The 21,981-nt window shown below is 58.7% G+C and overlaps 2 protein-coding genes across 5 annotated transcripts; one reads left to right on the forward strand and one right to left on the reverse strand.

Annotated features, from left to right (window-relative positions):
- Positions 1-1,925: 1,925 nt before the first annotated feature.
- Positions 1,926-7,216, reverse strand: CUNH3orf18 (chromosome unknown C3orf18 homolog). 2 transcript variants are annotated; one of them, XM_004368571.2, is made up of 4 exons: positions 7,039-7,216; positions 4,012-4,037; positions 3,245-3,392; positions 1,926-2,006 (listed from the first exon to the last, which is right to left on the reverse strand). In XM_004368571.2, exons 1-4 carry the CDS (start codon positions 7,210-7,212, stop codon positions 1,926-1,928), a joined length of 429 nt encoding a protein of 142 aa, XP_004368628.1. In that variant the 5' UTR covers positions 7,213-7,216. The 2 variants fall into 2 exon arrangements, with proteins under 2 accessions (XP_004368628.1, XP_004368627.1); XM_004368570.2 differs by having other exon boundaries at positions 6,979-7,216.
- Positions 7,217-11,037: 3,821 nt separating this feature from the next.
- On the forward strand, positions 11,038-21,072 carry HEMK1 (HemK methyltransferase family member 1). 3 transcript variants are annotated; one of them, XM_023732648.1, is made up of 11 exons: positions 11,038-11,072; positions 12,164-12,561; positions 12,956-13,047; positions 13,305-13,398; positions 17,638-17,772; positions 18,084-18,151; positions 18,419-18,468; positions 19,087-19,195; positions 19,955-20,050; positions 20,225-20,338; positions 20,507-21,072. In XM_023732648.1, the coding sequence occupies exons 2-11, from the start codon at positions 12,334-12,336 to the stop codon at positions 20,565-20,567; spliced, it is 1,047 nt and encodes a 348-aa protein (XP_023588416.1). In that variant the 5' UTR covers positions 11,038-11,072; positions 12,164-12,333; the 3' UTR covers positions 20,568-21,072. The 3 variants fall into 3 exon arrangements, with proteins under 3 accessions (XP_023588416.1, XP_023588377.1, XP_004368629.2); XM_023732609.1 differs by lacking the exon at positions 11,038-11,072 and adding an exon at positions 11,101-11,280; XM_004368572.2 differs by lacking the exon at positions 11,038-11,072 and adding an exon at positions 11,101-11,280 and having other exon boundaries at positions 18,087-18,151.
- The last annotated feature ends 909 nt before the right edge of the window (positions 21,073-21,981 follow it).

Consider the following 21,981-nt stretch of genomic DNA (forward strand, 5'->3'; position numbering starts at 1 on the left):
GTGTTTTAGACCCAGCTGCTGCAAGTCCTGGGGTGCCACACCTCCGCTGGCCCTTGGGGCTCAAGCCCCCTCCCTCCTGCAGTCCCACAAGGTCCTGTCCACTTGGCCTCTCCACCCAAAATTGAAACAATGAGCTCCCAGAGCAGCTTTGAACCCAGGGCCAGACGTACGTCCTCAGAGAGATGGAGGAAAACCAACTGGGCTGCCACCTCATAGCTGGTACCCAAGCGACTCTCCCTGGGCTCCCCACAGCCCCTCACCCACCATCCCCTCCTGGGGTTTCACACCCCAAGTGTCACAGGGTCACACTCTCTTTGTGTAAACATCTTAATTACATCTTTAATGCTCTCACATGGAGATGTGGTGAGTTAAATTACAGCTCTGTGCATCCTAAATTACCAGCAACCCTTCAGTCGCTCAAGTGCTAACGTATTTATAGAATCCTGAGGAGGGACTCACTCCAGTACTTTCCCTGCACGGGTCCTAGGCCCTTACCTCCTGATATATGATGTTTGCCCAATAGAAGATCTGCACACGCCACCCTACACCCCCTCCAACGAGCAGAAGACAGCGATGGCAGCAAGGCCAGGCACACCGACGTGCTCCTGTGTGCACGCCTGCCCAGTGTAGAGAAACGCTCCCGGGGTCTACCCAGTGCCCTACCTGGATGGTCCTGGCATCAGCCCTGACCTGCCAAGGCTGAGGGGGTGGCCAAGTGAGAGACCCCTTCCTCACCCATAAACACTGAGAGGCCCCTTCCCGTAGATGGGCTGGAGGTAGGGGAATCCAAAACCAGGCTGTTTTTTGCGTGATTCCCAAGGGGCTGTTTCCCATCCCCTCCCTTCTAGGCCGTTAGAACTTCCCCACCCAGCCTGTAGCCTATGACCTGCAGCCTCTCCGCAACCCCAGATCCCGGATCCAGCCCAAGACGGGGGCAATTTTCAGCGGCAGAAGAGGCCAGCTTTTAGGGCCTGTGAAGAGGCACGGTAGGCAGCGGATCCCTCGCCGTTGCCTCCCTCCTCCCTGTGGCCCCTGAACATTGAAGGCATCAGGGAAGGTGGCCCACCCCGCTGCTCCTCTACACACCATGGGGTGAGGGTAGACTTGGAGGGTGGGGCCAATCAGAGGGTCCTCACCCTGCCCCCTGTCCTGGAACGGCACGCATCTGCACATGGGCACGCTTACGCACACACGGGGTCTTTCAGCAGGCCTGGGTGCTGCATCCCTTTACACTTGTCCCCTCACTTCCTTTCCCCCCATCTCCTACCCTAGCTTGGGCCCAGCAAACAACTGGCTGCCAGGGAGGGGTGGCAGGGAGGCTTCCTAGACCTCCATAATATGGATGGACCCCTGGGTATGAGCAGCCCCCTCCTGGCATTTTTGCCCACTAGGCAACTTTAGTTCCATCCCTGGGGCTCTCAGTGCTGATAATAGGTGGCTGCCCACCCTGTACCTGTGACCTGAGTGGTTGACTCTCCCCATTCCAGTGAAGGTTCCAGATTCCAAACACAGAATTCTCCCTGTCAGAACGGAAACACACCCCCACATTCTCTTTCCCTTCCCCCTCCCACTCTATATTTCCCCCCATTTCTTCCACATTCAGCGGAGCAGACCCTGACATCAGGGACCTGGACAGGACACAAGGAAGCCAGCAGTGGCCTCGACCTTCCTGGAGTGAGAGCTGCCCTCTACGCAGGGCCCTCAGGCCAGGCGAGGTCAGTGATGAGATGCCCAGCCCGGCCAGAGGCCGCTCTCAGAGCCTGGAGAGTCAGCAGGTGGGCGTGCAGAACAGCTGGGGCCAGCCTGGCCCTTTCCTGCCTCAGCAGGGCAGGTCCTGAGTAGGTCTTGACAATCAGGGAGTGGGCAGCTGTGTGGGCACTGTGGCACGCATCACCATCAGAACTCCAGGCCTGTCCCTGGGCCGCTCACGCATGGATGGCATTGGCTACATCAGCGAACACCAGCCGACTGGGCCTCTGCAGCAGGCCCTGGGAGGGAAGAGTTGTCTGCAGGAAGATGGGCAGGGGCATCAGGGACATTGACCAAGGACATGCACCCTTCGGCCCAGTCACCTCCACCCTCATTTCCTGGCGCCTGCTGGGCTTGGCATGAGCTATGCCTTCTGCCTGGAATGTCCGCCTTGCAAACTCAGCCTTGAAATATGACCTGGCTTAGATGACTCCTCCCGCCAGTCCCCACAGCCACCCCAGCTTGCCTTGCCAGCTTCCCCGTGGGCTCAGGACTGGATTCACTATGCATGCACCACCCTCTCCCACAGAGGGGTTCACTTCTGCACCCCCAGGCCCTTGTACAGCGGCTGGCACAAGCAAGGGGTGCAGGAAACAACTGTCAAACGGTCAGTTGCCCCATGGGCTGGGTGGACCAAGGTTCTCAGGCCAATTTCCTGAATATCTCAAGGGTGTCCTGACCAAAGTCTCAGAGAACTGGTGGCAAAACCAGGGTGTCTCCAGACTCCCAGCCTGGACTTTTCCAGAGTCCAGCCTCCCAAATTTGCCTCTGGTGGGCCAGGCCCCTCTAGCAACCCGTGGGGTCGAGGCAAAGAGGGATATGAAGAAGCTGGGGACCTGGGGGAGGTCAGACCTTCTCATGTAGCTCTGGCCCTTGGGGATTTCAGGGGCTGGTGTCAAGTGGTCAGGCAAGCCAGTGGCCCCAGCAGGTTGACCACGCAGGCGCCTGACCTTTCAGACATAGGAGGTGAGATCAGCTGGGGTCTCTACTTGCCTGGGGTCTGTCAACAACTGGGAACCCACCAGCCTGCTCTGAGGTGCCACTGCCCAGGAGTCTCACCCCATCCATGACCCACTCTGTACAAGAATTCTCAGGGAGTGGTGGGACCCAGGGCCCCAGCCTCCAGTGACCTCTCCCACTGGTCACCCCGTATGTGGGGGTAAACAGGGTAAAAGTTAAGATTTTCATTTGCAGATGAGAAAACTGAGGCTCAAAGAGGCCAGGAGGGCTTCAGGAATCACCGGGCTGTCAGGGGCAGAGCCAGGCTGGATCCTAGGGCTGCTCCTGGCCTGGCCTGGCCTGGTGAGGGGAGTCTGTGGGTCACCACGGAGCAATTCTACCAGTTCCTAAACAAACCTGTCAAAACACGTGTACCCAACAGCTGCCACCTGACCAGATGGCAGGTGCCCGAAAGCTGGGTGAGGATGGATGCAGGTAGGGTGGAGGGGTGCATGAACGGGCTGCAGGCTGGGTAGGTGGTCTGGCCAGTGCCCACCTTGCCCTGCATGGCCTGCACAGAGGCGGCGGCCTGCAGGGAGGCAGCGTCCCGCCCGTGTTCCAGCAGTTCCTGCTCCAGCTCGTCCTGTTCTTCCGTGGGGTCGAAGTTGTACATGGGCATGAGCTGATGGCGCAGCTTCTCCAGCCTGGGGGAGTGGGGGGAGAGGCTGCTGGGGAGGGCAGGCCCTTCTCCTCCCACAAGCCCTCCAGGTCCTACCAGCCAACCAGCTGAGTCACAGTGCACAACCACGTTTAGGGTCCTACCCGGGATTCAACGAAACACGTTTTTGCACCTACAGGACCAGCTCTAGCCCTCAGACAGGTGGCCTGGGAGGAAGAAGTTGCCCACTCCTGGGAGTGAGGCCAAGGAGCTGTCATCCGTAGGGTCCACGGGGACTGCCTAGGACAGGGCCTTGCTGGGATTCACAGCCTTTGGGGGCTGGGGGGGGGGGCAGGTCAGTGGCAGACAGCTCAGGATGGCAGGGCAAGACTGCCTGGGCAGCTGGGTGGGGGTAATCCCAAACTTCTCTCCCCTCCCCGCCCACCCTGTCGTAGGATCACCTGAGATCCCTTGAGGGAGGGGCAGATATTCCTAAAAGAAAGTGGCCACCCCCAACCCTGTGGGGGCAGAAGAGGCCTTGACTCCCCAACCAGGGAGGGAGCCCTGGTGAGGGGGGGCTCCTTCTCCTTTCCCACCTACACCCCCTGTAGTCTAGCCCAGCACTGTCTGTGGGCTGGGGTTTCGGGTGACAGCTGGGGAGTTACCTCTTCTTCTTCCTGATGTACAAAACCTGCAAGAGAAGAAGCGGTGTCAAACGGCCAGGAGAGGAGGCCCCGATGAGACCCAGCTGGCCTTCAGGATGGGAAACACGCTGAGGCCGATGAACGGGAGACCTGCGGGTCCCCACGGCTCCAGGGCCCTCATTCCAGTGACCCTACGTCCTACATCCATAGCCTCCTTTGACATTTAGTAGGTGCTGACATCACCCTGACCAGGGCTGGGGACTCAGAGGTGGGGACCGGGCCTGCCTTCGAGGAAGCCCGGTCTTGGAAGACCACACCGTCAGGCCAGTCCTGCGGGCTGCTGGGCCCTACCTCTGCCTGCGCTGATTGTGGCTCCAGCCACTCAGCACCTGCCTGTGACTCGCCAAAGCTGAAGGGGGAAGGGAAGACTTCAGCATCCCTCCCCAATGTCCCCCCAAATCACCCCAGCTCCCCAGGCCCAAAGCCACATACGGGCAAAAAGAACAGGGCACAGGTAGTGGCCAGCCGTGGTAGGGCGTGGCTCCAGGGTGCATCCTTGGGCTCCTATGGGAGGCTGATGCCCTCAGTGGACAGGGGTTGGTATTTGAGCCCCTGGACATCAGCCCAGGCTGACCTCTCAGAACCCTGACGCTAGCAAGCCCCCAGGGTCTTGTCCCCTATTGTACAGCTTGAAGATAAGGCCTAGGCAGCCTTAGAAACCAGCTAGGGCCTCGAGGCTGGAGCAGGAAATCCTGGTACGAAGCACTGAGGGAAGGGAGGGAGGGGGCAACACTCAGGTAACTGCCCACGGAGGGGACTCCAGGGACCTCTGTCACCATCTTGCTCCTCCCCACGCTGGCAGTTTCCAACCACCAGGAGCATACCTGCTTCTGCCTGGGGGAAAGCCACGGCCCTAGGGTTTGTCCCAAACCATCTGTGGCTCCCACACCCTTTGTGACCCACTCACAGCTTGACCTTGGCCTAGAGCTTCTCCTGCTGCCCGCTCCTGGGGGACCCTAAAGGGGTCCAGGAAACCAGGGTGCCCCTCGTTCCCTCACCCTCTCCAGAGGGTCACATGGGAACCACCTTTCCTGCGGGTGGAATACAGCAAGAGCTCTGGGGTCTTCTGGCCCAGCCCCTACCCACCCTCGATGAGCAGCTCCAGCCCCAGCACCCTGTGCTCCCTGGCCTCCCAGCCCTTGCCCCAAAGCCTCCCCCTTACCCTGTCACATAGAGGGGTCTTCAAGAGAAGCCAGAACCTTTACGCAACCTCTGTGCCTTTGCCCCTGCTCTCTCCCTGCCCTAGCTGTGGACATCTCCTACACCTTCCTTTCCAAACCTTCCCCACCCCTCGCTGTCCAGCTTCAGCCCACTTCCTCTAGGAAGCCCTCCCCCACTGTTCCTGCCACTGTTTCCTCCTGGGTGAGGCACATAGCCTGGCACTAACTTGCTCCTGTACCCAGCACGGCCCAGCTCAGGGCTGGCGTGAGGGGAGAAGAGGCAGCACTCAGGGGAGGCCTCTGGACCTGTCCCCCGGGCGCAGGAGCTGTTTCCTGCCCTCTGCTGCTTTACCCTACAACCTCTCTACCTTTCTGCTTTTGGAAAGAGAGCCACCCACTCCGACCCTCCAAATGTTCTGCTAGAGAGAAAGAGGGAAGAAATTCTGCCGAGAGTTACAAGGACAGATTCTAGGCCCTGCTTGCCCCTGGTTAGGGTGCCTCAGTCAGCTTAACTGCAGCATGGCGTCCTACCCCCGCCACCCAAGCCCTCCCGGCCCAGCAGACCTCTCAGGCCCTGGCCTCGCTGTCCGTATGCTGCATCCTGGCCCTGCTTGCCAGAAGGCAGTTATTCCCTGGCAGTGATCTGGAGCCTGCAGGGACCATATGGCAACCCTGTCTTAACAGCAGCTCCAGCCAGGCTGTGGCTGGTCCACCTACAGACCTATTTGTCAGAGCAACATGCTCTGAACCGAAGGCCAGCGAGCAGAGCGTGGGGGACAGTGAGCAGAATGCTAGCATTGCATTCCTGCTGGGGGACCTCAAGTGCACTCCACCCTCCCTGGTTTCAGCCTGGACAATCTGCAGTGGTCCCCAGTGACATTCCAAGTGTCCCTGTGTCATCTCAGGGGGTGAGCCCACATCCTCAGGGTGAACAGCAGATCTGGAGGCATCATACCCGTAATTAGGGGACACCTGCAGCCCTCACCCCAGCTCACCTTGGTCCTGATGGCTATCCAACTTTGCCTCTTCTCACGACACTGAGGCCAGGCCTCCACCTTGAGGTCTCAGCTGTAATGTGGCCTCCTCAGCTGTCCCTGACCCCCTAGCATGGAACAGCCCTCCCTCGTCCCTATTTCTCAACCCAGTCTCTGTGGGCTTCCCTGAGAGTCCTTGGTTTTCATGTCTCCCCTCCCTGTAAGATGCACAGGGCAAGACCTTGTCTCTCCAGCCCTTGTTGAATCCCAAAGACCTGGCCCAGGGCTGGTACCCAGTAAATAACTGTCAAGTGAGTGAACGAATGAACACTACCAGCAGCTTGTCATGCCTGGAACATCCCTCCCCGACTCCGCAGCCCACAATCCATCCCAAGCTCCTTCTGCCTCTATTCATATTGCACCCCCATGCCCCACTGTCCTCACTTGCCTCACTGCTTGCTGCTCTCAGAGCCTCCTGCCTGCCTCCAAACTGGCCCACCGGGACCCTTCACCTGAAATGCCCTCCACCCCGACTCCTACATGGCCTTCGTGTTCCAGCTCAAAACACCACGTATTCCTCAGAATCTTCTCTGGTTCTTCCAACTGGAGGCAGCCTCTCTGGCTTCTGGACCTTAATGTACAAATCCCCGGGGGAGGGAGAAACTACACTATCATTAACAGACAACTGCCCTCTGAAACTGCCTTCTAATTCGGTTCTCTGTAACTCCAAATACTGACCACCCCTCCCCCGACCCAAGGGGCACCTGGGCCACCCAGCCTGCCCTAGCTCTTACCACAGCCACAGCCAGGCCAATCACTGTGATGATCCCAAAGGACAGAAGCATCGTGCCCACGCCCGCTGGGCCGCCCACCACGTCAGGCATTCTAGTGCCGTTAAAGCTGGTGGCTTCTGGGCTGAGGGTGGTGGTCTCAGAGGCTGGCCCATCTGTGGCAGGCTCCAGGTCAGCTTCAGAGGTAGGTGGGCGGCTGCTGAACCAGCCCCGAGTAGATGGGATCCTGGAGTTCATGCTGACGCTGAGAGGGCCCTGGTCGAGAGACTGCCCACGGTCAGTCAGTCTGCCCACTCACTTCCTACATTAGAAGTGCTCCAGTCTGTGGCCCCGCCACCCCCTTGGATAAAGGGAGCCCCCTGCCTCCCCGGGTGCTGGAAAGGAAAGAATAAAAAACATTAGGGCTTAGGATGGTGGCTTGGTGATGAGATGAAGTCCCTCAAGTTTCTGAAGACATGGGAGAAATAAAAGCTTGAGGGCAAGGGCCAGTTCAGGGGACATCAGGACACATGCTTTATACATCTAAGGTTCTTGTGGATTTGAGTGAGTCAGCCTCCGACTCACGGCCACCCCATTCACAGCACAGTGAATCACTGCCTGGTCCTGCGCTATCCCCATGATGGGTTGCGGATTAGCCTGTTGTGATCCACGGGGTTTTTATTAGCTGGTTTTTCAGAAGTAGATCACCAGGCCTTTCTTCCTAATCCATTTTAGTCTGGAAGATCCACTGAAACCTGTTCAATACCATAGCAACACACAAGACTTCACTGACAGACAGGTGGTGACTGCGCGTGTGGTGCGTTGGCCAGGAGCTGAACCTGGGTGTCCCGCATGGAAGGCAAGAACTCTATCACTGAATCCCCAGTGCTTCATGCCTCATATGGACTCTGTCTGTGGGCACGGTGAGCACAGAGATCATACCTGAAAGATGCGAAAGGCAGTGGAGGTTTGCAAGAAAAAGTCCGTCCCCTACACCTGCTCCCAAGCTTGGAGAAAAAAATACTGCAGCTTTTTCCTTTCCTGGAGGAAAACCCTTGCCCCGGTCAGACAGACCTGGCTTTGAATCCCAGCTCAGCCACTCAGCTGGGTGATCCTAGGGAAGTCACTGCACCTCTCTGAGTCTCAGTTTTCCTGAGGCTGAAGCTGGGATATTAAGAACACTGTCTTCACAGTGCCATAATGTTACAGAAATGTCAAAATGAACCAGTCCCTAAAAAAGGCTTAGCTCAGCACAGCCCCCACCCTTTGCACACAGTAAGTGCCCAATAACTTAAATATTCTCCCTCTGGCCAACACAGTCAGAGAAGGCAGTCACAGAGACGTCTGGATCCAACCCGATGCTAGGAGGAGGGTGGGGGCAGGTGTGGAGAGAGGGGTGTGGCTGCTCAGCCAGCGTGTATACAGGAAAGAGAGGTGGGAAGTCGAGTTCTCTGGCAGACCTTCTCTGCAGGCTTTTACGGTCAGTGCACTCCCCACGGGGGGGGGGGGGGGGCTGGGTGCTACCAGGGACAGGGAGAAAGGTGAGGGCAACATTTCCACTTTGAGGTACCCCCTCCTCTCTTTCCCTTCTCCCCTGGGAGGGGAGGGTAGGAGAGGTGCTCAGCCCAGGATGTGGCTTAGGCCTTCCCAAGCCAGAGGGCCCTGGGTAAAGTGGGGTGGGAAGGCGTCCCAGTCAAGCTGTAGACGGGCAGGTGTGGGGAAGGGAGAGAGAGGACACACAGCTCATGGCTGCACACATTCCCCCCTGTGCTGGTGCATGGCTGCGGGGTGGGGTGGGGTTCCTCCCTGTGCAGGTGCATGGGTGTGTGAGGGGTGTGCACACACATGATGGCCCCCCTTGGAGAAAGGCAAGGCTGGCAGAGGGACCAGGGAGTGGGGGTCAAACTCATCCCTCTCTGCCCTCTTCCTCCTGCTAGGCTGAGCGAGTCCTGGGTTCTCGTTTTGGCTCCGCTACTGACCCTAGGCATGACCTTGGGCTGGACCGTTAACTCTTGCTCTGTGGCTCAGTTCACTCCTCCATCCAAAGGGGACAAGGGGCCCTGCTCACCACTTCCCAGGTCTGCTTTGGAGTCCAAAGGGTAGGAAGGGATACTGGGGTGAAAGGGTTGGCGCCGCGACCTCGGAGAACCCGCGTACCGTTCTCGGCCAGGTCCTCCAGTCTTCCTTGCCCCAGTCCTCATCCCCGCCTCCGCCACTCTGATTCCTCCATCCTTGCACAGAAGCGGCGACCTCAGCACTTACTTAATCCGGGGCGCGAGCTCAGTCGGGGAGGCTGGGGGTGGTGGCGGCGGGCGGGAGGCCGGGGCGGGGGGAACCCCGAGGCCTGGAGTTGGTGGGGGGATGGCAGGTCCGACACGAGGTCCTCCCTCCCCGAGCAGCCAGCCGGGTTCGCTACCGCGCACTGCTCGCAGCTGCGAGCGCCGACTCTTGCCTGCTTGGGCCAGGCTGGACAGGGCCCGGACGGATGGTAGGGGTGGGGCCGGGCGAGCAGTCTCCTGGGGTCCCCGAAGCTCCAGCGACCCGCGCCGCCCCGCCTCCCCACCTGCTCCCCGCCCCCCTCCCCGGATTGGCTGTCAGGCCTAGAGCCCACTTGCCATTGGTCCGCTCGTCTGTCACTGAGCCGGGGCTCAGTCCTCCGGGACCACCCCTAAACACCCCCGCCGGTGTGGAAGCCTGGAGAGGACCGTGGGTGGCTAGGCCCTTCTCGGGCCAGAACTCAGGCTCCTAGTCAGCCCGGGCTCCACTCCCATCGGGACAGACTCGCGCCCCCAAACGCAGGCCCACGAAGGAGGGTTGGGGAGAGCACTGGACCGAGAGTCCCTGAACCTGAGTTGAACTCTGGTTCGACCCTCTACTGACTTTGTGACCTTAGGCAAGCTGTTTCCTTTCCCTGGGCCTCGTCCTCCTGCTCAGATGGGGCTTGGTTGTGAGGGTTCTTGGTAAATGACCCTCACCCTAGGCTAGACATGGGGCATCTTGAGTTTAGAGAAGAAGTTGGGGCAGGTGGTATTATGATTGGGCACCCCGACTCAGGCAAGCCTGCATATGCCCCTCACAGTGGCCTCCACGCACGGAGCGGCCATCTCAGGGGAAGGGCCCTGAGACACTCTCTAATCCTCAATTTTTCAAATGGGCTTATGGGAATCACCGGGGTAGCTTGTTACAAATGCAGATGCCCGCGACTCCCGATGTTTGGGACCGAGCCCGGGAATCCGCGTGTTTAATAAGAACTCCCTTTCTCAGTAGATTTTGGTGAGGGGGGTCGGCAGTCCACACTTTGCAGGGTACTCCCATGCCTTGAATGTTATAGAAGAAACAGGCCCAGAGAAAGCAGGGAACCTGGACAAAGCCGCAGGACCAGTTGACAACAGAGTCAGAATTCGAACCGAGGTCTCTAGCGTCGGGGTTCGAACTCCCTGCTCCAAACCCTAAACGGTCTGACCCAAGGCCAATCTCAGCGCTCGGAGCGAGAGGAACTGGAGTGGTCCTGGGATCCAGTCGCCACCGGTCCCTGTTGGGCTCGGGCCACTGCCTTCGGCCAGTTCTCGGACATTGGCTCCCTCCGCGAGCACTGGGCCCCGCCTAGACCAGCTCTACCTGACCCACCGGCTACGTTAGACCTCGCTCCTAGACATCGGGCCCCGCCCCGGGACCCAAGGCCTGCTCGTGACACGCCCCCGTTCGCCTTCACACGCCTCAGTCCCCGCCCCTAACGCCAGCTCCGAGCTGTCACCGTAGGCTGGAGCTGTATTCCCGCCGTGACCTTCTGAAAGATCTGCGAGTCCTGGCTCCAGGGAGCAACCACCTACACATTCACGCCCTTTCACACCCGTGAACTTGTGGACGTAGTGCGCATGGCGTTCACAGCCTCCCCAACTGTGGGATCTCCCGGGTGAAACCTGGCGGCACTAGGAACTCTGGAGCCGTGGCGGTGGGGTCCGCCCGAGCCCTTTCTCAGCTGCGCCGACCCCGGAAGCTGGGCGTCCGAGGGAGCGCACGGTGGCACACGCATGTCCGAGGGCCAGACGCGGGGCCGTTTCTCCACACCGGAGGGCGGGCGGGCGGCCAGAGGGCGAGTGGGGCAGCCCCTCGGGCAGGTACGGACTAGAGGCGGAGATCGGGGTGGGGGCGCCCGGACTGTAGTACCCTTGACTTCTGGCCGGCTCCATCTCCCGTAGTACCGATGGCGAAAGAGGCCCAAGTAGAAGGCCACCCTTCCTGTGTCCCTAACGATGCCTTGCGAAGCTGAAAGGGAGGCCGCGCCCCTTGACTTCAAGCCTCGACTCCTTCCGGGGCAGCGCCCAGGTGAACAGAGCTGCTTCTCGAATCTCTGAGACGCGGGTTCGTGTCCTGCCTGGGACAATTCCTAGCTGGATGACCAGTTCCTAGCTGGCTTCCACTCTCGGAACCACTGTTCCCTCCTGTGAAATAGGAGTTGCTTGTCTCTGAAGGTCTGGCGCTCAGCAGGCGCTCAGTAAATGCTTGTTTAAATCTTGGTTTGTCTGAAAGGAAAGGGCACTACTGATTTTAAACTAAATATTTAGTTAAACTTGTTTATGACAATTTAAATATAAAATTAACAAAAATTGTAAAAATTTTTTGGCTGGCAGTTTATGCCGACGCCTGGGATCGCGGGTTAAATTGCAGGAAAAGTTTCAGCGTACAATGACAGTACATACAAAATGTCAGAAGCAAAGCTCTGGAACAAAGGCACTCTCCTCCCCTTGGTAATATTAGTTAGGAGCGTGTAACACTGAGGCCCTGCTACGTGCTGAGCTGGGCCCTTGACTTTCACTGGCTAATACACCACTCACCATGGCATTGGTGTTACTCTTACCGTTTTACTGATGGGAAAACTGAAACTCAATGACTTGCCCAAGGTCACACAAGCTGGGTCAAACACAGACCCACCCGACCCCAAACCCCTCGCCCTGCCCTACCGCCAGTCCCGTTTGTTAGCAGGGGCTGAGCTATGGGTTCATCCACTTTAACTCAAAACGTGAAAAAAACATAATTGGCCAAGAAAAGGAGAATCAAATAGGTGAAGGTCTAAAGTGGAGTCAGAGGTGATGGAGCAAGAGCATGCCCCCTCTCAGGCAGGGGGCGGAAAGCAAGTCCTGGTCCCACGGGGGTGGGGGTGGGAGTCACTTAAAGCTCAGCTACTCTCCTGCCTCCCCCCCACCCCCAGGGTAGCAGCCACATCTGAGGACCAGAGCCACTTTGGGAAGCTGGAACCTGTGATCTCCGTGTCTCCACCTGTCTGGGGCTGGTGATGACCTTCAGAACCCACCTCAGTAAATGACATCACCAGAAAGACTTGGGGACTTGGGAGCACTCAGGAGAGCCTTTCTCTGAGACATGAAGCTTTGGGGCCAAATGCTGTGGGCCCTCCTGTCTGGCCCAGGAAGGAAAGGAGGCACCCGGGGCTGGGCCTTCAGCTCATGTCCACCCCATTCACCTCTGGCTGGGTTGGTGAGTGCCACAGAGCTGGTCAGCCACTGGACAGCAGTCTTTGAAGAGAGAGGCATTCCTGAGGCCCGGGAATCCAGTGAGTACATCGTGGCTCATGTCCTTGGAGCCAAAACAGTTAAGTGCTGTGGTGCCGGGAGGGTGGGAAGGGTAGGGAAAGGGAGGACCCTGGGGAAGAGGAACATCCAGGCTTTTCTGCTCCAGTGAGAGATAGGCTCACCAGCTGCCACCACCTTCACACCCCTCAGCTGAGACCGGTGAGATTTTTCTGAAGAAACATCTTGTTAGGTGCCATCAAGTGGATTCTGACTCATAACAATCCTATGTACAACAGAAGGTCTTAGGCAGATATTTATTCATTCACCCAATGAACTGTTAGGGTACCTGAGCACTAGGGATTCAAGGATGACCAAAGTGGCCGGAACTGAGCCTCAGACATTGTCCACATAAGAACCCCCGTTGGGATCCCTGGGCTCATAGAACCAGCTACTGATATTCTCTGTGGGGTCAGTTTCAGAGTCTGAGGCCAGCACTTCGGACCCAGCCACTGACCTCTCAGCAGCTACAGTGCGTCCAGGAGCTGAGTAGCCGCAGACTGCAGAGGTGAGGAGCCGTGGGCCAAGACTTGGGGCTCTGTCACAGGAGAGGAAAGTGTCCGAAGACTGGGGAGGTGCAGGGTGAAGGAATGGCAAGAGGGGGGTCAGGGCAGTGAATGAGAATGGAGGGAGGGAGACAAGGCCTTGGATAGGAGACCGGGGCCCAGGAGACACGTCTGGCCACTAGTGGTAACCCTTAACCCAGGCGTGGTTGTGCCGGTCCTACCTCTGTCACTGACTACCACCCGGCTGCCCCCTCTGCAGGATGCCAGTGCAGTACATCCTCGGGGAGTGGGACTTCCAGGGACTCAATCTGAAGATGGCGCCCCCAGTGTTTATCCCTCGGCCAGAGACAGAGGTGAGAGCTGCCAGAGCAGGGCTGGATGAAGAGGACTGTGGGGTTCAGGGCACCTGTCTTTCCCTAGACTTCCTCCAGAGGGCACTGTGGCTCCACAACTGCTGTGTTTAGGGGCCGTGTTCGTCCTGTGGTGTCTCCCACTGGCCTCCTGGACTGTCCTCTCGTCCTGAGCCTGCCCAAGGTGCTCACACTAGTGCTGCCCACTGAGTGTTCAGCCTGTTCCTACCGTTTTCCTGGGAGCCGTCCTTTCACTGGGTCCGGGAGGGCCCCAAGACCCGCCTGACTTATGGGAAACCAACGCCCTCCGGCAGTTCTCAGGATGCGTGGGCGAAGTGGAGAGGGCTCAAGCTGGACACCTGGAGGTCCAGTCTCTGTTGTGTGACCTTGGGCAAGCCACTGCCCTCTTTGGGGCCAGACGATGAGAGGGTTGGACTTTTAGGCCAGAGAAGCTGCGTCTCAGTGGTCCTTGTAGATTCATTCTCTGGTTAGGTAATCACCTGTGTTTGTCTCCCAGATTATGAGGACTGGGGACGTGTGGCCTGGCATTCTATCCTTAAGTGAGACCCCTGATCCTGGGAGGGACACTTTCTGTGGCTCATCTAGTGCTCCCCCTGACCTTGTAGGTGACGGAGTGAGAGAGAGCAGACCAAGTCGGGGGTGGGGGGATGAGAGAGGCTGGGTGAGTTGTGAGAAGGGGTGTCTCTGGGAAGTGCCCAGGCACACAAACATTCCTAGGAAAGGTCAGGCCCCATCCACCTGCCCTAGCCAGGGACCCCGAGCCCCTCACTCTTCCAGCCTCTGCACCCAGCCCCTGCCCCCCCACCATGAGGTTGGAAGGCTAGGTCCTTGCCTCACTGCCCAGCGTCAGGGCTGAAGTCATAGGGCAGCCAGGTGGGGTACATGAGGGTAGCACCCAGGTTCCCAGGCCAAGCCGCACACCTCACATGGGGCTGCCCCATCTGGGATTGGCATGAGCTGGGTTAGGATCAAGAGCAGTATGTGACCTGCCACCTCCAGGCCTTTAATAGGCCACCCAGTGGCTCCCCCTGAATGTGCAACCTGTGGCAGGAGGTTACTCACCACCCTTGAGGCAGCCAAGGGTCAGAGCATGGGAGGGTGGCCACCATGGTTACCTCCAAGTCCCTGCAGAGCTGACCTGGCACCAGCCATGTATCCTGGGGTTCTGAGTGTTCAGTGTGGACTTCTGGCTCCCACATGGCCTGCCCCTTTCCTGGGTGGGTCTGGGCCGGCAGAGCAGCCCCACAGCAAGGGAAAGGGCTGTGGTTGGGCGGCTGGGGCCTCGCTTCACTGTACAGACATTTCTGAGAACTTGCCTAGGTTTGCACCAATGTGAAGCCACATTGAGGGGTGCCTTACCAAGAACTCAAGAGGACGTGGCCTGTAGTAGGGAGTGGGGCAGAATGGGTGTAGGGGAGGGATCATGTTTCTGATGATGGATGTAGAAGTCTGAAGTGCAAAGTTGCAGGCAGCAAGGGGGCTGGGCAAGTTGGGTTTATCCTGGAGGTGGGAGGATGGCCCAGTCCCTGGCCTGGTAGTTTGTGTAGAGGAAACCGAAGGCTGGGGGTGTGAGTCATTCTTGCCCAGCCTGGTGAGGTAAGGCTCCGTGGGTGTCTTGTCTGTGATTTGTAGGCAATGCCACCTTCCTGGGGCTGCCCCACCAGGGTTACCATCCTAATGGAGGGTGCTTGTGGCACTCAGGTCGTGCTGAGGCCTCGGGGCAAACTCTTGAGGGGTGTGGAGTCCATGTTAGTGCAGGGACTCCAAGCAGAGCCAACAGCTGCCTGCTTCCTGCCTCCTTTCCACATGCCCCTCTCTCTACACTGATGTGTTCTTAGATTCTTCCCATGTTTATCTGGACAAGGTGTCCTGGGCCCGTGACCGGCTCAGCTCTCAGCTTCCCCCAAAAAGCCACCAGCTTCAGGCCTGAAGGAGGCTCTTCAATGGGTAGGAAAAGTTTCTGGTCTTCGTGGGGATGATCACCACCCCCGCTCCCCGGGTGGACCCACAACCAACAAGCGCCTCCCCCGTGGTCTGGCAAGTAAGGGAGAGGCAGGGGGCCACTGGCGGGGCTGGGGCGCTGTCTCTCCGCCTCATATCTGGCCTGAGCTGGCTGTCCACATCTGTGGTTTTCTCTGTCTGAGGTCAGGGGTGTCTCTGTGAGGTGGCTAGCCAGTGTGGCTGGTGAGGGGTCTTCCTCTAGCCAGGGTAGGTCTGTCTGCGGCTGGGAAACCAAGAGACGCTCACACCCCTGACAAGTCCCGGCCACCCTGCTGGCCTCTCCGCACGTGGCCTCACCACTGAGACCACACGTTCTCGGCTGCAGCCCTGGACCGCTCATTTCTGCCAGTGTCAGCCCTGCTTATTCTGCCTGTGGAGCACCCCAGTGGTCTCCAGCAGTGCCCAGCGTGGGGCTGGCGGGAGGGGGGCGACGGCCCTCTCCTGCTGGAGCCGGGCTCCCTCACGTGCGGGTAGTAGTTGATGTGGTGTGGAAGGGGCTCGGAACAGGGAGGGTCGGGCCTGCTGGCCAAGTTTTCCTGCCCTGGACTTGCTACGCTTGGGATAGGGAAGCTCTGCTCCCGGGGTTGGGAGACTCCAAAGGACGAGATGCTTTCTGGGACTCAGCACATTTGGAAAATGGGTCCGAGTGACCTGGGGACCTCTGCTTGGTTGGGGCCTGGCTGGTGCCATTGGAGGTTTGAGGGGAGGTGGCGGTCTGAGGTTTAGAGGGTGGCTTCCTGAGGCCACCAAGAACTTGCTCAGCACTTGTGAAGTAGCCCAGAGGCCCTCTGGGCCAAACCCTGGCTGTGTGGAACACCCTGTGATGGGTCAGACCCCAGGCCTTCCCATCATGGAGTCTTTGGTTTGGTGCGAGAGGCGAACCCAGCCTAGACCTTAGACTCAGGGTGGGGAAAGCCATGGTAGAGCCAGCCTGGTGGGAGATTTGAGGAAGGCTTTCTGGAGGAGGTAGCCCTCTTTTCAGAGGATAAACACCCACTTGCTGACCACCCCCCAGGTCCCTAATCCATTCCTGCGTGGGAGCTGGGACCCCAGGAGCCTCTTGGGGGGCCCTCCTGCCACATCCATGGGGACCCCTTTGAGAAGGGGCTGAACTGCCCTTTCCCTGCCCCACACCTGGCCACTCAGGCCCCCCCACTCCACTGCTGGTTGGAAACATTTCTTCCGTGACAGCCACTGGGGAGCAGCAGCCCTCTTCCCCCATGCCGCCCGTCCTATATCAGCTTCCATGCACAGTCCCTGCGGGCGGCAGATGGGCGGAGAGACTTGAAATCCTCTTGTTTCTGTAATGAAAACGTCTGAAAGTGTCCCCCTGCCACCTAAGTGGGTACAGTGTGGTCAGGCTCCTCCCACCATGCCCAGGCCCCTTACCGCTTGCTCTGTGTGCCCGCTGCCTGCTTCGGCTATGGGGCTCAGGCCGGCCTATGTCCTCCCTCACCGTGGAGGGAATTCCCTGACCCTTTGGCCTAGGAGCCTCCTGGTCTCACTCTGGGGCCCTCTTTTCCTCCCAGGATTGATTCCTGGCCACCATGAGCTGCTGCAGGCCAGGCTCCAGGCAGGGCCTTGGCCCCCAGGCCTCAGTTTCCTCATGGTTAATATAGGGAAAGCTCTGGAAGCAAGGTCTGACACAGAGGGAGTGTCCAGGACTCATCTGTTGTGGTCATTATCATTGCTGTGAGTCTGAAATGAAAGGATGGTTATAAAGGGCTTACTTGGGGTGTCTCGGGAGCCCTGGTGGCGCAGTGGTTAAGAGCTCAGCTGCTAACCAAAAGGTCGGCAGTTAGAATCCACCTGCCGCTCCTTGGAAACCCTATGAGGCAGTTCTACTGTGTCCCATAGGGTTGCTATGAGTCGGAATCACCTTGATGGCAGCGTGTTTGGTTTTTTTTGGTTTGAGGTTTATTGAGCACTTACTATGTAACAGGCGTGGGATCAGTACTTCATGAATGTGGTTCCATTTAGTCCCCACCACACCCCTGTGAGGTGGGTGATTCTCGACTGTGCTCAGTTTTACAGATGGGGAGACCGAGGCGTGAAGAGACAGGGTGAACTGCCCGTAGACCAGCTGACAATGGAGTTCCATCTGGCTTTGGCCACTCCCTTTCCACATGCACACAGGGCTAACTGTGCTTGGGTCTCTGTGCCAAGACCTCCAGGGGCCAGGTTAGCACCAACTCTGACCTAGAGCACTCTGGCCTGCAGGAGCTGGTTGACTGGGTGCTGGAGGAGGAGGCCCAGAGGCCCTGTGCTGCAGGCACCCAAGATGGTCCCCTTATCCTGGAGGTGGGCTGTGGATCAGGGGCCATCGCCCTCAGCCTGCTGAGCCAGCTCCCCCAGGTGAGCCCCACTGCATCCCTACACCCCACCCCAGGCAGACTGTGACTGCTGCTCACTGTCCCTCCCACCCCTCTGCCCGGAGCACCTGAGGGAGATGGGCCAGAGGAGGGGGGACAGGGCCGCCCCAGCTTACTGTCGCCGCAGCCTCCAGTTGGCACCTCTGTCTGTCTGCCAGGCCCTGGCCACAGAGTAGGAAGGCCTGTTGGACATTTCCCTCCTCTCCTGCTAGGGGGTCGGAGGGGGTACTCTGCTTCACAAGCCTGGCCTCCCCAGGCACCCTATGGCCCATGTACCCCTCTTTGTTCTTGAAGCAGAGCCAAGTCATTGCTGTGGATAAGGAGGAGGCCGCCATCTGCCTAACCCGTGAGAATGCTCAGAGGTAGGAGGGCTAGGGGCCAGAGGGCCAGGGTGACGGGGTCAGACTTTGGGCCTGATCCTCTCCAGATACCAAACTCATGGATGTCGAATTCCACTCCTAAAAAAGGGTGGGGAGAGTGGGGGCGGGACTCCCACTGGATTACAAATGAAGGTGGGCACTGGGTATCCTGGTGGCCCAAGAAGGGGTCATTGTCCCTCTGGGCTCTTGTAGCCAAGGGGAGGAGCCTGTCCCCCATGCTCATGCCACCCCCTCTCCCTATTTCTCCAGGCTTCAGTTGCAGGACAGGATTCGGATTGTCCCCCTTGATGTGACCCTAGGTACCCTCCCACTCATCTTCCTTGGGGGCGGGGTCTTGGATACAGGTACTGTTCCTTGCTAAGAATGGACGAGTCACTGTTGCCACACATGTCTCCTGGGCTAAGCTGACCTGTGAGGGGATCAGCCACAGAATCTTTCTTTACCTTATGAATTTCCTATAACTAGTGAGTTTAACTAGGGTTTGCTTGTTGACAAGAGAGAAACAGGAGCTGAAAAGCAAGCCTTCAGGACCAGAATATTTGCTCTGCAGGCACTCTAGTCAGTGTTGCCTATCAGGCCAGTGGGCCATGGAGGAGGATACAGGCAATCAGAGAGGGCTTCCTGGAGGTGGCACATGAGCCGAGTCTGGCTTATTGAGCAAGTTTTTAATAGGAAGAGGAGAGAGCAAGGATATTCCAGATGAAGGGCTGTCATGACAGATTATGGATGCTTCTGGCCAGGCTGCTATCTGGGGATCCTGGGTACTAATCTGCAAAACTAGCTTCTCAGGTCCAGAGACAGGACCAAGGCATGGCTCCGGGGAGAGGCTACCCAAGGGGCATGGTGGCAGGTGGAGCAACCACCTCTTCTCTCCCAGTGAGCCAGTCCCTGATGTGTGTCTTCTTCTCTGACCACAGAGAGGTGGTGGACGCACCTTCTGCCCTGGGGCCCCATGGACCTGGTGGTCAGCAACCCTCCCTACGTCTTCCACCAGGACATGGAGCAGCTGGCTCCTGAGATCTGCAGGTGCTGCATGGGGCAGGATGGGGAGGCCAGGCCTGAGAAGGCCTAGTGGGAAGGGCAGGAGGGTGGGGGCCAAAGCGGGCGGGGGTGTGGAAAGGGTGCTCTCTAAAGCCTGCAGACCTACCTGGGTTCAGCTTATGCCTTCCCACGTCAGACCACTGGATGACCAATGAACCTCTCTGAGCCTCAGCTTCCCGCCCATGCAAGGGGGGTGGCGGAGCTTTGCAAGGCCATAGCGAGGGCTCAGTGACGACTGAAGCATGGGACGCAGTGCAGAGCCCACAGTAGGTGCTCGGGAGATGGGCGCTGTCACTGTCCCTCTCAGGGCGCCTCCACACACGTGGCGAGCATCATTTTACAGAAGACTGAGGCCCAGAGAGGGAGGGCACCTTATCTAAGACCTCATGGGGGTTTAGTGAGAAAGCTGGGGCTAAAACCCTCTTCCAGGCTTTGTACTGTGCCACCCTGCTCCCAAACAGGGACTGAGAACCAGGGGGACCCCAGGAGCACCTGGGTGGGGTAGGGGTAGTGACAGGGGGCACTCCTGCTCCAGGGCTGTCAGTAGATGGGATTCACCAAGCATGCCAGGTGTCACCGGCAGGAGGTAGGGGGATAGGAGCTGCCGTCCACTTGGGGCCACCTCTTCTGGGTCCTCAGATTTACCTCCCAGCCCAGAGTGTGAGTTCCACGGGACCCCCTTCCTCCATACTTTTTAGATAACTCCCTCCCCCAGGCTCTCACCTACCACCGTCTTCACTTCAGCTATGAAGACCCAGTGGCCCTGGACGGCGGGAAGGAGGGCATGGACGTCATTATCCATATCCTGGCCTTGGCGCCCCAGCTCCTGAAGGGCTCTGGGTACGTGTGAAGTGGGTCTCCTGGGTCTGTCCCTAGCAGCCTCCTTCCCTCCCAGTGGGTGCTGGGTGTGTCCTGGCAGTCCTTCTGCCCCCACCCCTTCCAGCCTGGGCAGCCCAGGAGTGCAGGTCCTGGCCCTGCCCGGTTGAGCCAGCTCAGCTTCTCTCTCCCACATAGAAGTGTCTTCTTGGAAGTGGAGCCAAGGCACCCAGGGCTTGTCGGCAGCTGGCTCCGGAGCCAGCCTGACCTGCACCTCGATCTCGTGGCTGTGCGCAGGGACTTCTGTGGGAGGTGAGACTCTGCCCACTCCCCACAGCACCCAGGCCATCCACACCTGTGCTGCCCACAGTGGCTGTGCCCAGAATATGGATGTGGCTGTGGGGACAGTGTGCTGTTCCCACTCCCCGCTCATTCCCAGGGCCCAGGCAGCAACGGGCCCTCATCTCTCTCTCTCGTCAGGCCTCGATTCCTGCATATCCGGAGATCCGGACCCCAGTGTGGCTGCCCTGTGGGCACCTAACCAGGGCTCCAGCCTGCCTGAGTGCCTGCCTGACCTTCCTTTCTGGAATGCAGCCCGGGAGAAGGTGGATGGTGCCTTCCAGAATCCCAGATGCTCATGGCATTTCCTGTGGCTCTGCGATTCCCCATGCTCCACATTTCTGGGAGACTTGGGGGTAGAAGCCAGGCTGGGGGTGTCCTTCCTGGGGTGGCAAAGAGCAGGGGCGTCCACAGCCCAGCTCGGGAGCTGGATGGACTTGGGTTCTCAGTCTGGCTCCATCAGATCATTGTGGCCAAGGACAAGTTTCTCAGTGTCTCTGCTGATGGCACAGGGGTGGCCCGAGGCCCACCCTCCGAGTTGTTGGGGAGGTATTGGGAGATATGGCCAGTAAAAACCAATAAATAGTGACCTAATGTTTTTGTTACTGTGATTTCTGGGCCCCTTTCTACCCCAGCAGGGAGCAATGTGGATGGAGGCCCATGAGTGCTCGCTCCTGGTCCTGGATGCCTTGGGACTTGGCACTGAGCAGCTTACTCCCGAGGATTGACTTAGCCTGCACTGTCCTGGATGCACCCACACACACTCCCCTGACTGGGCCTGGGCTCAGAGCACAGAAACCTCATCTGAGCTTCAGCTCACAGATGGCTGCCTTCTCCCTGGAGGGACGGGACTGAGGGTCTTAGCTGCACAGTTCTGGGGGCACATATCCACAGTCACTTATCTGAGGGCTTGAGCCAGGGAGGAGTGAGCAGGACTCTTGTTGACTTTCTAGTTCCAAAGCTTTCAGCTAAAGCATCCCTTCCAGCTGACCTTGAGGTTTTAAGTAACCCACCTGTCCCTGGTTGGGGCTGGGGAGAGTGAGAAGCCGAGACAGAGTGGATTCCAGGTTGTAACCTCCACCCCAGCTCTGGTCTGTGCAGACCCATGGCCACCAGGAGGCCTGAAGGCCCAGCCCTCATGGCCATAGTGACAGGAAGCCTGCAGGTTGGCAGGGGCCATTGTGAGCCTACATTAGGGTGGGTGCTGAGGGGCATGGCAGACCAAGTTGGCTGATTCTGCCTTACCCTCTGCCCTGGCATTTTCTAGGGCCTGGCCTGGTGGTGTGGTGGCTGGAGACAGTGTAGTCTGGTGGGCATTATCCTCTGCTGAAGTCAGGAGACCTGGGGCCCAGGGCTATGACTTGCAGTGGGACCTCAGGCAGCGCCTTTCCCTGCGAGACGCTGGCTCTGTGTCTCCAAGGCCACTGTAAGATGGCAGCCCCAGTTTACTCTGTCAGCCAGGTGGAGTGTGCAGGCAGGCCTCTGAGTGCCCACTCCTCAGGCAGGGAGACTGAGGCTCCAGGGGAAGACATGGCCTGCCTGAGGTCCCACGGTGGGAGGTGGCGAAGTGGAGATGGGCAGTTAGGTTCCTGTCTCGGGGGAGTCTCTGTTGCAGG

Source organism: Trichechus manatus, unplaced genomic scaffold (genome assembly GCF_000243295.1).
Source record: "Trichechus manatus latirostris isolate Lorelei unplaced genomic scaffold, TriManLat1.0 scaffold00001, whole genome shotgun sequence".
Lineage (NCBI taxonomy): Eukaryota > Metazoa > Chordata > Mammalia > Sirenia > Trichechidae > Trichechus > Trichechus manatus.